The sequence below is a fragment of the Penicillium bovifimosum genome (genome assembly GCF_028826915.1).
Source record: "Penicillium bovifimosum strain IBT 22155 chromosome Unknown utg000006l_segment0_segment0, whole genome shotgun sequence".
In the NCBI taxonomy this organism is placed as follows: Eukaryota; Fungi; Ascomycota; class Eurotiomycetes; order Eurotiales; family Aspergillaceae; genus Penicillium; species Penicillium bovifimosum.
In genome coordinates, this window is record NW_026622715.1 from 2,917,525 (window position 1) to 2,931,351 (window position 13,827).

General features: G+C 51.8%; 7 protein-coding genes across 7 annotated transcripts; 3 read left to right on the top strand and 4 right to left on the bottom strand.

The window, feature by feature from the left end:
- Positions 1–206: 206 nt before the first annotated feature.
- Positions 207–482, top strand: N7515_008745 (uncharacterized protein; the record flags this gene model as incomplete). Its single annotated transcript, XM_056669489.1, has 1 exon — positions 207–482. One exon carries the CDS (start codon positions 207–209, stop codon positions 480–482), a length of 276 nt encoding a protein of 91 aa, XP_056519319.1.
- A 418-nt stretch (positions 483–900) lies between these two features.
- On the bottom strand, positions 901–2,343 carry N7515_008746 (heme-dependent oxidative N-demethylase family protein; the record flags this gene model as incomplete). Its single annotated transcript, XM_056669490.1, has 5 exons — positions 901–1,226; positions 1,325–1,397; positions 1,456–1,677; positions 1,736–1,773; positions 1,830–2,343. 5 exons carry the CDS (start codon positions 2,341–2,343, stop codon positions 901–903), a joined length of 1,173 nt encoding a protein of 390 aa, XP_056519320.1.
- A 747-nt stretch (positions 2,344–3,090) lies between these two features.
- N7515_008747 (uncharacterized protein) lies at positions 3,091–4,679 on the bottom strand (the record flags this gene model as incomplete). Its single annotated transcript, XM_056669491.1, has 2 exons — positions 3,091–3,134; positions 3,185–4,679. The coding sequence occupies 2 exons, from the start codon at positions 4,677–4,679 to the stop codon at positions 3,091–3,093; spliced, it is 1,539 nt and encodes a 512-aa protein (XP_056519321.1).
- An 841-nt stretch (positions 4,680–5,520) lies between these two features.
- On the bottom strand, positions 5,521–5,913 carry N7515_008748 (uncharacterized protein; the record flags this gene model as incomplete). The annotated part of the gene is made up of 1 exon (XM_056669492.1): positions 5,521–5,913. One exon carries the CDS (start codon positions 5,911–5,913, stop codon positions 5,521–5,523), a length of 393 nt encoding a protein of 130 aa, XP_056519322.1.
- Positions 5,914–6,718: 805 nt separating this feature from the next.
- Positions 6,719–8,447, top strand: N7515_008749 (uncharacterized protein; the record flags this gene model as incomplete). Its single annotated transcript, XM_056669493.1, has 5 exons — positions 6,719–6,776; positions 6,826–7,280; positions 7,352–8,194; positions 8,248–8,368; positions 8,425–8,447. The coding sequence occupies 5 exons, from the start codon at positions 6,719–6,721 to the stop codon at positions 8,445–8,447; spliced, it is 1,500 nt and encodes a 499-aa protein (XP_056519323.1).
- Positions 8,448–8,924: 477 nt separating this feature from the next.
- On the top strand, positions 8,925–10,959 carry N7515_008750 (tetratricopeptide repeat protein; the record flags this gene model as incomplete). The annotated part of the gene is made up of 2 exons (XM_056669494.1): positions 8,925–9,092; positions 9,169–10,959. 2 exons carry the CDS (start codon positions 8,925–8,927, stop codon positions 10,957–10,959), a joined length of 1,959 nt encoding a protein of 652 aa, XP_056519324.1.
- Positions 10,960–11,144: 185 nt separating this feature from the next.
- On the bottom strand, positions 11,145–13,497 carry N7515_008751 (uncharacterized protein; the record flags this gene model as incomplete). Its single annotated transcript, XM_056669495.1, has 8 exons — positions 11,145–11,281; positions 11,353–11,638; positions 11,745–11,923; positions 11,974–12,250; positions 12,343–12,546; positions 12,598–12,710; positions 12,802–13,424; positions 13,463–13,497. The coding sequence occupies 8 exons, from the start codon at positions 13,495–13,497 to the stop codon at positions 11,145–11,147; spliced, it is 1,854 nt and encodes a 617-aa protein (XP_056519325.1).
- Positions 13,498–13,827: the final 330 nt, after the last annotated feature.

A 13,827-nucleotide genomic window follows, 5' to 3' on the forward strand; every position in this document is an offset into this window, starting at 1 on the left:
ACTTGTTGTGGCAGAATAGCACGACCTGCAAGCAATTAACAACCTTAGTCTAAGATTTACTCGATACAACAACTGTGAAGAAAGTTCTCTGCTTCGGGCTCGGTGACTTTTGCCGCTCCGCCCCTGAATGGCTAAAAGAGCAGCATGACTCTTGGGATAAGACCTCTGATGTGGAAAATGTGATGGGCAGTATGATCCAGCATTCGATGGCTCTCACTATAGCTCAACTTTGTCGTAGCAATGAAATAGTGCCATTACTTGCTCAGGACCCGGACTATACAGAGCTAGCAGAAACGATCCTGGCCAACAAGGGATTCAAAATTGTTGGACCTCACGGTGCAGGAGGATTCGCGGAAATCGACGAGGAATCAATCGTGATATCACCCTTTGCTGCCGCCCCAGTCAAGCAGATTATCGCCGATCTCGCTCGGCCGGTGCTCATTATTTCCACTGGCTTTGATGTCTTCAATGGCAATGAGTAAGTTCGCCTTCATCAATCCTCGAATCTGGCTAACCAGGGCACTTCACAGGAAACCATTGGCAGATGCTGAATCTCCGAGAACAAGGCAAATGTGGCTTGATTATGATGTCTTTAGCCTTCCGAGCCATTCTGATGATGTTGAAATATGCTATGCATTGAAAGGATTACAGGTGTATCATAGACGCCAGCAACCTCTGGATTCTCAAGGAGCCTGAGCTCACAGAACTTTACATCTAGGAATTGTGGATCACATATGTGAAAGTTCATAATCGACATATTGACATAGACATAGGCATAATATAATCAAAAAACCAACCAAATCACGCCGCTAACGTAAATCGCCCACGTTTCAATCCAATAGGCCTGCTATTTTCCAATGCACTTCAACCCTCACACCTTGACCATTTCACCAAAAACACTCAGTAAGGGAACTCCCCCTCAGGCTTCTCATCCACAATGCCCGACTCCTTCTGCAACCGCGCCTGCTCATCCAAATAAGGCAACAAAATCCCCTCCCAGTGCGACTTGCCCTTATAGAAGCTAACCGTCTCATCCCAGCTGCGGATAGCCTCAGCCAGACGACCGGGGACATGTGGCTCCTCGCAGATGCGCGTGATGGGCTCGAAGTATGTGCGGATTGTGAAGAGGATTGCGCCGGAGCGGGGGAGGCGTCGGAGGGTTTGGCGTTCGGAGCGGAAGTGGATTTCGTCGATTTTTAGGCCTTTGCTGTTTGCTAGTGCCCAGGCTGTGGATTTGTTAGGATTTGAAGAGGAAAATGGAAGAGGAAGAGGGAAGAGGAAGAGGGAAGAGGAAGAGGGAAGAGGGTAAAAGGAAGAAACGTACAGGCGACTTCTGTTCCTTGTTGGTCGCCCATGCGGTGGGACCAGTGGAGGCCGTCGTCAAGTTGGATGAAGTACTATTGTCTTTTTGTTAGAATTGTGTCTTCTTTCTGGTAAGGATGGGTAGGAACGTACGTTGTTGCGCTCTACGGGCTTGTCGGGTGTGAGCTTGGTCATGAACCTGTTCATGGACTTTTGCAGCTTGGCGGCGTAATGGGGGACTCCGGCTTCGAAGTGGAGGGTATCGAGGGACATGCGGAATTTCTCCCTCAGACGCCAGAAGCCGGGGAGACAGACGGCGGCGGCATCGAGGTGGTATTCTCCGTCTGTAAATCGGTTAGTGAATTGTGTTTTCCACTGGAATAGTGAGGAACTTGCCGTCGTTCTTAAGCATCAGCACGAGATCATCCTGTACCAGAAGACCGGACATTGCGAGGGCCTCATCGGGGGTTGCTGTAGACTTCAGTCAGTAGAGTCCAGATGATTGCCACAAGATCGATTGCACATACCCGGGGGATAAGGGAAAGCTTCTCCGGTGAGACTGTTGTGGACCTTTCCATCTTCCAACTTATAGATCTTGGGGTAGCGGTGCGTAAGATGGCGAACGAGTTCCTCGTTCAGCTCGAAGCAGGCATCTCTGGTAACGGCATTATCGACATATTTGATATGTTCCTTGAACTCCTTCTTCAGCTCCGCGGCCTTCAGGTCGTGGTACCGCGGGAAGTAAGAATCCATCTCAATCCAGTTATCCCAGTTCAGCTTGCGGATTCCCATCGTCACGAAGTTGGGTCCGTGGCGGAACGGACGGTACAACTTGGGTGCATTCTCGAGGGGATCGATGGGGGCGGGACTGGGAAGCGGCTTGACGAAGGGTTTCTCTTCCTTCACATCTTGTACATCGACGACCTTGGATTTACGGAAGATGGGGTATTTCACCAATACCAAAGTGAGGACGGCTGCCAGGAGCCCGAGCAAGGGCAGGGCGCTGGAGGGAAGCCCGAGGTCGGTTGCGGTTGTGTTCATGATGTCGCTGTCAGAATGGCTATGGCGACAACAATTATGATTACTTATTATACATGGGTGTGAGGGTGACTTTAAATAAAGTGAAGGGCCAAGGCCATTTCCAAGTATATCGTACGAGCTAGATCGGCCTTGAACATGCAACCTAGACCTGTTCGGGTAAATCTTTTGGCCAAAGCTTTACCCAATGTGGAAATGGCAGTGGCCCACTTCTTCTCACGGGGAACAGAGTTCAGGGCTGATAAGGAAAAGGGCAAATCACGTTGAAAATCCCCGCTTAACTTTGCTAAGTGCCTGGATGGGTCTGCTCTTTGCTTGTTTTCAATTGGCTGTGTCTTTCCCCGCAATCCGGAGATCGGGATCTCTTCCTATCTCCCGAGGTCGCTTGAATTCACCCAGCCTCTTCCCAATCCGGTGAACCGGGAGAGACCGCAATGGCGGAACCCTGGAAGATTTTCGGCACTGCCGTCAAGTATGAGCTCCGATTCGACGATGCCGAGGCCCTCGTGGGATTCTGCACGAGGGCCGCCTAGAGCGGCCGCCGAAGCCAATCGGACTACGCCAAGAGACGAAAATATGGTCACTATCAGTCTACACCAGTAAGATATGATTTATGATTCTATGAAATGAAGATAATCAATGTCTGATATTTATAATTTAGAGAACAAATTGGCAAATTATAATATGTACATGGTATGGTCTATTCTACCTATACCGAAATGATGGAATCGACATCGTCCATGGGATCTATCATTCCTCCAGAGGATCAACCTCTTCAACAGGACCGCGGTAATCTGGTAGTGAAGTTAGTAATTGAATCAATGTAAGGAAAAATGAGACTCACTTCTGCGGCCGTACACCATATACCAGATCATACTTAAAGTAATGAATCCAACAAACACAACGGACGCATAGGTCATCGTTTCAACGGTGATAGGCAGTGTAACAGGCATACTGAACAGAATCACCTGGAAAGCAATCCACGAGATGGCAAGCACATTTGCTGTAATTCCAAGGACAGGGCTAAGCTTCCAGCGTGCCTCTTGAATCTGCTGTCGGCGATCGACGAACAAGCTGATCGCGACGGGAATCGCATAAGCAACCGCCAGCGCAATAACACCCACAGACGCAAACGCTGTGAACGCACTGCTGCTTCCCAAATAGATCAGTCCCAGAAGCATCTCGATCGCGGTCACCAAGACCAGAGCGGCGAGCGGGCTGTCCCAGACAGTCTGCGACCAGAGGTGAGACATGGGGATGGCATTGTCACGAGAGAAAGCCCAGGTGCAACGGCCAGCGGTGGTGGTGATGCTGACGGAGCAGAAAAGTGCAACGATCAACACCAGAACCATGAGAAGGATCGATGCGACCTTTGACTGCGTCACCAAGTGGATGATGTAGGGCAAGGCTTGTCCGTAGGGTGCGTTGATGATCTCTGCTAGTGGTGGGAGGGTGAAGCAAATGGGCAACAAGAAGACGACGGCGGCAGCACCGCCCACGAGGGGCACCAGGCTCATGGCCATGGGGATTTGGATTTCCGGGTCTGTGCATTCTTCAGCCATGGAGGTTACCATGCCCAGGGCGGAGAAGGCATAGGCGGGTGGAAGCAAGCCGATGAAGAAGGTGAAATTCTCCTCCCAGCCCGAGAAACTAGGGTCATAACCCACGAAGCCGGTGTAGGCATCGTGGCGACCCTCCTTGGCGAGAACGAGAAGAGTGATGCAGAGAGCGATGCATGTGACGACCGAGCAGGCGGCGGAGATCGTATCGATGAGAGGGAGGTAGTTGTCAAGGAAGAAGCAGATGACGAAAACGATCAGGCAAACGGCGTAGAAGACGAGCAGCAATTGCCACGATGAGGCTGTCCATGTTGGATAGAAGATTGCGACTGTACCCACGATAAGAGATGCAACGCCGAAGTTCACGGAGAGGGAGATGGTCCAGTTTCCAATGAGCCAAATCCAGCCCGTGACGAACGATATGAATTTCCTGCTCCCTGTGCCCTTCAGTAGCTTGAAAGACCAGTGGTAGATCCCTGAGGAGGTTGGGTATCTCGATGCGAGTTCTGAAAGAGACACGGCAACACAGGTGTCCAGCGCCAGCACCAGCAGAAGTCCAATAAACAAAGAGAGTTGTCCGCCGCCATAGACGGCGTTCATGAGGGAGCTGCCGATACCATAGGGAATAGACGCAATCGACAGGGACATGAACAGCATGCTCCAGAGCGAGCGCGTGCGCCGCATCTGCGGCGCATAGCCCAGTCTGAAGAGCTGTTCATCTTGGTATGAGCCTAGTTGGGCATTTTCGACTGAGCCGATACTGCCTCTTGATTTCTCCATTGTTTGCCCCGATTTGGAATCGAGAAAGGGTCCGAATTATAGATTGAATGTCTCTGTGAGTATGTAGCTATGTCTTTATACAGCTTCCCCACTGCATGCCCCCAATATCGAGGCTTTGTCCTAGTCCGGGGAGGGAAATTATTTGGTCCAGTTTCGGGCCTTTCCACTCGCCCGGTATAGATAGGTGCCCCCGGAGATAGGGGCTGCTTTTCCATAAGCTTGGTTACTGTTATCATGGGGTCAAGTTTCAGATCCACTTGAGGCAAATCCGAGGAAAAGCCTTGGGGAAACTGCTTTTTTGCGGGGAAAGGCATCCATCGTGCATCGCAAGACAAAGGAGCTAGATATCGGTGATATCGGTGATCATTCACTCAGATTGTTGTTGAACGTTGGAAATGTGCCCAAAAACCTTCCCGATTGAGTTTAACGTGATGCACGTTCGGTTATAGCCTTGCTAAATGGAGTTTAGCGCGGGATCTAGGCTATCAGTTATGCTCATCCACCATTCCACCTGGTCCCTGGAGATGCGCGGCTATCCCCGTGAGGCCGACTTCGGCTTGTGTGGCGCTCGGTAGTTGACACCCCATTTTCGTGTGGCGTTGTATGGCTTCACTTTAGTGTCTGCCAAGGCTGCCTGTTTTTTTCTGGAGAGGGAAATTGCGCTACACAGTACGAAAGAAATAGGGAAAAAGGAAAAAAGGAAAAAAAAGTATGGTTGGCGACAATCATTCAACAGATACTGTTATGATAGTGTAGAGGTATGTTCATTTCAAATTGTCTTTATATACATGATTTCATCACATGGTTGGCATAGTCCAGACCTTGGAAGCCCGGGGCAGACTTAGAAAGGGTAGTGAGCCTCCACCTCAATCTCAATGACCATTCCGGGAATGCCAAGCTTTCCGATCTCGACACAGGTCCAGATGGGGCGGTGGTTAGGGAAACGCTTCTTGAAGTTGCCGGTGACCATGTCGAAGGTCTCATCCACATTGACGTGGTAGCTGCGAACGGCGTAAACGTTCTCCCATGACAGACGTTCGTCAACGCTCTTCAGGGCCTTCTCCACATTCTCAAAGGCGATAGCGACTTGCTTCTCGACATCGGGCTCGACGTTGCCATTGACATCCCAGCCGCCCTGACCGGAGGTCTTGATAGTGGTGCCGATTTTCACGGTCTGGGAGTAATGGAAGGATTCCGAGTTGGCCTCGGTGCCGGGGTAGTTGTAGAACTGCATGATTGCTGTGTGTGTTTCGGAGATGGGACCGAAAGAGGGTTGATAGGAGCAGAGGAGGAGGGTTTGAAGGTATAGAGAGATTGGGTGGTGGCGAAGAGATAGGAATGGACGTGGCCAATCTATTTAACTTGCCGTATCGACTCACACTTCACCAAGATAGGTCGCGAACGATCCCCGAGGTCTGCCGGTCTGCCCGCAGGTGCATTTTGGATTTGGTAATGATGAGGGCTTGGCCATGTAAACTGCCGGAAGAAGGTATGGTCTATGGAATGTTCTCGCTATCAAGGTGGGTTCTTCATGGTGAGTGGGCCAGAGGCTCCATACTTTGATTGAAATCTGGGGGAGGTGATGAGAATGAGTTGATATCTTGCCGTTGGATGCCGCAAGTTTAGGGCTTACTCGTGCACGGTGCATGTTAATCGACAGAAGAAGCAAGTATTCTGGCCAACTGGCCAACCTTTGATCTGGTCTGTGCATGAACGTAGTTATCGTCCTTTGAGATTCGTCAACGTTTATATCTCCCTATTTCTCTCATTTCGCCCCAAATTGGTCACGCATCCAGTCCCTTGTGGTCATCCGGTGGTCCCTCTGGTCGTCTCTCCGGTCTCCACTCAGTGGCACCCACGAGACTCCGCAATTTCCTGATCAGGCAAAAAGATAGGCCACATCCAAGTCCGACATCCTTGGCTACCCGCCGCGCAAGATGATTCTTGTTCTACAAGCAATAAGTTAAAGCCCTTCGGGCGCCACATAAAGTCTTCATGTCTGTGCTATCTAAATCTCCAAACTTCACACATCTCTCACAATGGCTCAACCTGTTCAATTGACGGCCCCTAACAAGGTCTCCTACCTCCAACCCACCGGTAAGTCTTCCTAGCAACAATGTGATCGCAAGTGACTAACAGACAAAAGGACTCTTCATCAACAACGAGTTCGTGGCCGCTAAGTCCGGCGAGACTATCACCGCTGTCAACCCTTACGATGAGTCCGTGATTGCTAGCGTCGCTTCTGCCGGCGCCGAGGATATCGACCTCGCCGTTGCCGCTGCCCGCAAGGCCTTCAACTCTGAGGAATGGCAGTCCCTCGGCGGTTACGACCGTGGCCTGCTTTTGACTCGCTTGGCTGAGCTTTGCGAGCGCGATCGCGAGATTCTCGCTACCATCGATGCCTGGGATAACGGCAAGCCTTACGAGCAGGCTTTGGGCGAGGATGTCGCCGAGGTCATCTCCGTCTTCCGTTACTACGGCGGTTGGGCCGACAAGATCCACGGACAGACTATCCCTACCAGCGAGGCCAAGCTGGCTTACACCCGCCACGAGCCCCTCGGTGTCTGTGGTCAGGTTATCCCCTGGAACTACCCCGTCATGGTATGTATCACAACCTCTACCCCCCATCAGCATTCCTTTGTTTTTCTCTCTGCAGCTCTAACAATAAATAGATGGCCGCATGGAAGCTCGGTCCCGCTCTTGCTTGCGGTAACACCGTTGTCATCAAGGCTGCCGAACAGACTCCCCTCTCCATCCTCTACCTCGCTGGCCTGATCAAGGAGGCTGGCTTCCCCGCCGGTGTTGTCAACGTGGTGAACGGTCTCGGTGCCACCGCCGGTGCTGCCCTTGCCTCCCACGCGGATGTCGATAAGATTGCCTTCACCGGTAGCACCAACACCGGAAAGGCCATCATGAGGGCCGCCGCCACCAACCTTAAGCAGATTACCCTCGAGACCGGTGGCAAGAGCCCCCTGCTCGTCTTCGAGGATGCCAACCTTGACCAGGCTGTGAAGTGGTCTCACGTGGGTATCATGAGCAACATGGGCCAGATTTGCACCTCCACCTCCCGCATCTACGTCCAAGAGAGCATCTACGAGGATTTCGTGGAGAAGTTCAAGCAGTACACTGTCGAGAACTCCATCGTCGGCAGCCAGTTCGATGCCAAGGTCAACCACGGACCCCAGGTTTCCGCTGCCCAGAAGAAGCGCATCCTCTCATACCTCGAGACTGCCAAGAGCGAGGGCGCTCAGCTCGTTCTCGGAGGCGAGCAGCCTGCCGCCGATGCCAAGGGATACTTCGTTAACCCTATCATCTTCAAGGATGTGAACCGCGATATGACCCCCGTCCGCGAGGAGGTCTTCGGTCCGTTCGTTGTCATCCAGTCCTTCAAGGACCAGAAGGATGCCATTGCCAAGGCCAACGACACAGAGTACGGTCTCGGTGCCGCTGTCTTCACTGAGAACATTACCCGTGCTCACACGGTTGCCAACGCCATCCAAGCTGGTATGGTCTGGGTATGTAATTGCAAAGAACCGGTTTGTCACGAGCTATACTAACCATCGAACAGATCAACAGCTCACAAGACTCTCACTTCGCTATTCCCTTCGGTGGATACAAGCAGAGTGGTATTGGCCGCGAGCTCGGCGAGTACGCTTTGTCTGCTTACACCCAGGTGAAGGCTGTTCACGGTCAGTATCTTTCTCCAGAATCTCTTGATTGCGACCGGCTTTCTAATGAGTAACAGTGAACCTCGGCACTTGGCTTTAAATTCGCCACATCGGTGGCCACGACGCGACGTGTAGCGAAATACACGCTACTAATGGAAAATTCAAAAATTGTTATGGAATATTATGCACATACCCTGATAGAAATGAACAAATTCACATTCTCACTTCAAGTGAATATTATGTCGCCGTAGTGTACTCCGTAGTTCGTACATTGTCCGAGGATACGTACTCCGTACTGTGTGTATGAGGCAAACTGGCTCCGTCAAGATAATCAAATTAGGAGTTTCCCGGTGTCGATCTTCGTAGTGCAGGGCGAATTGTGCCCCAAACTGCCGCCGGGGGACCTCGGCTGAGTGTAGGCGGAAAGATCTTGAACCCCACCCGTGTGATGTGGGTGTCAGAAGATATCCGGGGGGGTTAGTGCATCTTTACCTTCACAACCATCTTGCTTCTCATCCCTTCCGCTTCCCTTCCGCTTCCCTTTCATATCCTACTTCAAAATACTCACATCCCCAACATGTCGTTCCTCGGTGGCGCAGAATGCTCAACCGCGGGGAACCCCCTCACTCAATTCACGAAGCACGTCCAAGATGACAAGTCACTACAGCGCGACCGGCTGGTCGGCCGGGGACCAGGCATGCAAGAGAGCATGCGCTCACACAACATGATGGGCGGACAGGACAAGGTAAGCTCATACAGCAATGACCGATACCCCCCAACAAAACGAAAATAGCCGGAAACTAACCGAAGCTCCGGAAAAGATGATGGACGAATTCATGCAACAACCCGGCCAACCACTAAACGCACCTTCACCGCAACCGTTTGCAATGGAGCACATGCGCCGCGAACTGGACAATTTCCAGGCGGCGCCCGCACACGCAGCCTCGCCCGGCTGGGCTGGCGAGTTCGATGCCGGCGAGCAGGCGCGCATGGAAGCTGCCTTCCCCCAGATGAACAACGGATCGGGATTTAACCCTGCGGAGTTTGCCCGCTTCCAACAGCAGAGCCGTATGGGCATGCCCCAGACGTCCAGCCCTGCTGCAACGACCGCCTCGCCCATGATGTCTGGGTACCAGCGGCCGATGGCCATGGGCGGTGGGTATATGGGTGGTATGGGTATGGGGATGATGCCCATGATGGGCGGACAAATGGGCATGCACCAGGGCCCGATGGAGGGACAGCAACAGGATAAGGGGAAGGGACGCATGGTAGAGCTTGACGATGAGAACTGGGAGGCTCAGTTTGCGGAGATGGAGACTGCGACGGTGGGCAACGAGGCCAAGACGGATGAGGAGGCCAATGCGGCCATTGAGGCGGAACTGAATGATTTGGACAGGTCAGTGCCCTCCGATGCCGCGTTTGAGTCTGTATGGCAGCGGATCCAGGCTGAGACCGCAACGAGCAGGAAAATCGCCGAGGAAGATAACTTTGACATCACTGATAACGTGCACGTCGGTGATTTGGGTGACTGGGATGGCTTCGATAGCCTTAACTCTCGCTTCCGTGATCCCCAGCTCGGTGACTACATGTTCGAGGAGGATAATGTTTACCAGGCTGTCGGCAACCCCTTCGAGGAGGGCATGAAGATCATGCGCGAGGGTGGCAACTTGTCCCTCGCAGCGCTGGCCTTCGAGGCTGCCGTCCAGAAGGACCCGCAGCATGTGCACGCGTGGACGATGCTGGGCTCTGCGCAGGCGCAGAATGAAAAGGAGCTCCCCGCCATCCGTGCATTGGAACAGGCCCTAAAGGTCGAACCCGGGAACCTAGACGCATTGATGGGCCTGGCTGTATCGTACACAAACGAGGGCTACGACTCTACCGCTTACCGCACACTCGAGCGTTGGCTATCACACAAATACCCATCCATCATCGACCCGAAGGAGATCTCCGGTGACGCCGACCTCGGCTTCACAGACCGCCAGCTCCTCCACGACCGCGTAACAGAACTCTTCATCCAAGCCGCCCAGCTCTCCCCCTCCGGCGCCCAAATGGATCCCGACGTGCAAGTCGGCCTAGGCGTCCTCTTCTACTGCGCCGAGGAATACGAAAAAGCCGTCGACTGTTTCTCCGCCGCCCTAGCATCCACCGAATCCGGCAGCACAAACCAACAAGAACAACTCCACCTCCTCTGGAACCGTCTCGGCGCAACTCTAGCAAACTCCGGCCGCTCCGAAGAAGCTATCCAAGCATACGAACAAGCCCTAAACATAAACCCCAACTTCGTCCGCGCCCGCTACAACCTCGGCGTCTCTTGCATCAACATCGGCTGCTACCCTGAAGCTGCGCAACACCTCCTCGGCGCACTCTCCATGCACCGTGTCGTCGAGCAGGAGGGTCGCGAGCGTGCGAGAGAGATCATTAATGATGGCGCTGCCCCTGATGGTCTAGATGATGAGCGTCTTGAGCGTATGCTGCATATTAGCCAGAATCAGAGCACGAATCTCTACGATACGTTGCGGAGGGTGTTTAGCCAGATGGGGAGGAGGGATTTGGCGGATCAGGTTGTTGCTGGTATGGACGTGAATATTTTCCGCAGGGAATTCGAGTTCTAGATTAATTGATCTGCATGGATGGATTCGGGCTGGTTATGGTCCTGCATTGTATCTATTTTATGAGTTGATATCAGGTTTGCTTACGGAGTAGATGGATCTACATTCTACGGGCATCTTATTGAGGAAAACTCCCTCGCTATACAAATCTCATGTTCTCATTGATAAATTGCCCTAAACATTAGTCTCTACCTACCTTGAAAAAAAGGAGTCGGATTCATAAGCTCATCAACAACCTTCCCAACAGCCACAGCCTTCTCCTCCCCAAATCGCCCACCGACAATCTGCACGCAAATAGGCATTCCATGAACGAGGTCGATGTCATCTATCCAGCCCCGGGTGTTAGCAACATAATTTTCCACAGCCAAATAACTAGAGAAGGGTGAAAATACTCACACTGGGAATAATTAAACTCATCCGACTCATTCCTAACCAAATGTCCCTCCCACTCAACATCCCCATCATCAAGTCTACGATCCGCCCTCGCAACGGGGACCGTCACAGCAGCGTAGTCCAGTAGATTCCACATACCGGTGTATCCAATCCACTGCTTGCTCCGAACCCATGTCTTGGGCTTGTAGCCTACCCATGGCAGGACGGGAGTTAATAGTGCGTCGATTCCGGATGAGATCCATTGTTTGTGGAAGGCGGTTTGGATGGTTATTTTGGTTGTTTCGAACTGCTGTTGTTAGACTTATTGGACTGGGATTGGATGGTTTGGATCTGGGGGGTGGGTTGAGGATGGAGTTTGAAGATGAATATGTGTAGAGTGCAGACAAGAAACACACCTGCTCACGCTCCTCCAATGAGAGAAAATCACCCTCTTTACCCACTATCATTCCCTCGATTAGTGGTTCATCGACTAGCTGGCACAGGGAGCGACAGTGGTTTCCGCCGTCGGCGAGAATGCCCTTTGTCCATAGGTTTGTTGTTGTCATGTGTAAGGATGTGTCCCATTCGATCACTTCTTTTGTTAGTATTCTATGAGAGATTCTGTTGGAGAAGTATGTATGATACCTTCATGACCTGCAACTTTCAGCGCATTGACTGTCTCGCGCATTGCCCTGGTAACAGGCGGTTGCGGCTTGACGACGCCATCGTCGAATACAACTCCGATTTTCAACTTGCGATTCGCTGGGGGGATTGCTAGTTCTTTTCGCCATGGGATTGGAACGGCGTTTGGATCGAGATTCCATGGTTCAGAGGATAGGAGGCTTTTCATGAAATACTCTGTTGTTGCGAGGGACGTGGCCATTGGTCCGGCGACGGGGGGATGAGGTAGTGTTGGGTCAGGCTGGGATTCATTAGTATGGACTATACATCTTTCACTACCAACGAACAATGTAAGGGAGGGTCAGGGTCTTACAAGGAACAGTCCCAGGGTACCCGTCCCCTCGATGGACAGATAGAGTACAGACCCTGTAGATTGGCCGGCACACGAATCGAGCCACCGATATCAGTACCGATTCCTAAGATACTACCTCTGCAACCGATGAGTGCGCCTTCGCCGCCGGAGCTACCGCCTGAGATCAAGCCGCTGTTGAAGGCGTTGACTGATTGACCAAAGACGTGGTTGTATGAGTCGGACATCTGTGCTGGATTAGCGATGCATAACTATGTGTATGGAATGAAAGAACCCACCATTAAAGACTGGGGCACATTAGTCTTAACATATAACACCGCTCCCATCGACTCCAGTAGCTGCACAATCGAATCATTCGATTTAGCCGGTTTATTGGTTAATCCAACCCAGCCTGTATATCCACCATATTAGCATCAGCTCACAAACCTATTAGTAGAGAATAAAAGGAAAGTAAAAGCGGGAAAATGGAAGGCAAGACAAACCAATAGTCGTATCAAAGCCCTCCACATCAAACCGATCCTTCACAGAAACAGGAATACCATGCAAAGGCCCGACGAGCTCCCCCGTCTGCGCTAGATACTCATCAAGCTCCCTGGCACGGGCAATAGCCTTCTCGAAGAATATCTCGGTCAGACATTTAGTCGTTTGCTGTGCAATCGCAGCGCGTTTACAGAATGCCGTTGTTAGGGCTTCGCTCGTTATGCATCCAGTCTTAATGAATAAGACGAGATCGCCGATATCGGCTGTTTCGGTCCAGAGGAGCTCGTCGGAAGACAGGAGGCCGCTTTGATGGATTGTTTCTAGGGTTGAGGATGGGGGGTTGGTGAGGAGGTGGGGTGGGAGGTGCCATGATTTGGGGATTAGGGACTGTTGGGTTTTGCGCTTTGCTTGGACGAGAGTGTTCCAGGGGGGTTGGGGGTAGCCTTGGCTTCGGTGGTTGTTTCGATTGTCATGTTGGTGGATGAAGATAGAGAGGGGGATCTTGAAGGTGTCTGTTATTAGTCTTATAGAGGGATCAGCCGAGGTGGTTGATACCCCCTCAGTTGGGGAGGTGAGGGGGTCGGGGTAGTTAGGGCTTGGATCGGGAGCAGTGCTGTACTTTGACCTTTGTACTGAGTACATGCATACGTTTGTCTAACTTACCTGTCGTTACCCAGGGCAAATCTATAGGTACTCATTATCCTGAATATATGAAAGCACTCTATGTATAGAAAGTAAGTGAGGTTGTTACAGTGAAGTGATGTAGGTTAGGTACCTACGAAGATGAATGACAGATTCGATATCGAAGTCAATTGCCATACAAGCTCCCTTCCCTTTTATACCGCACAACTGCCAGTGGTTCGCACCTGCTCTCTTCATAGACCAGAATGATGAATCGTTCCTTCCAAGCGTTTGATCGCTGTCGTGTTTTGTAGAAGGATCGTTCCTTCCTAAGGACTGTCGAATATAAGACGCGTATTTCCTCTTCTCGCAGCTGTTTCTTTCTTCTTTCACTCCCCCCGCAGATC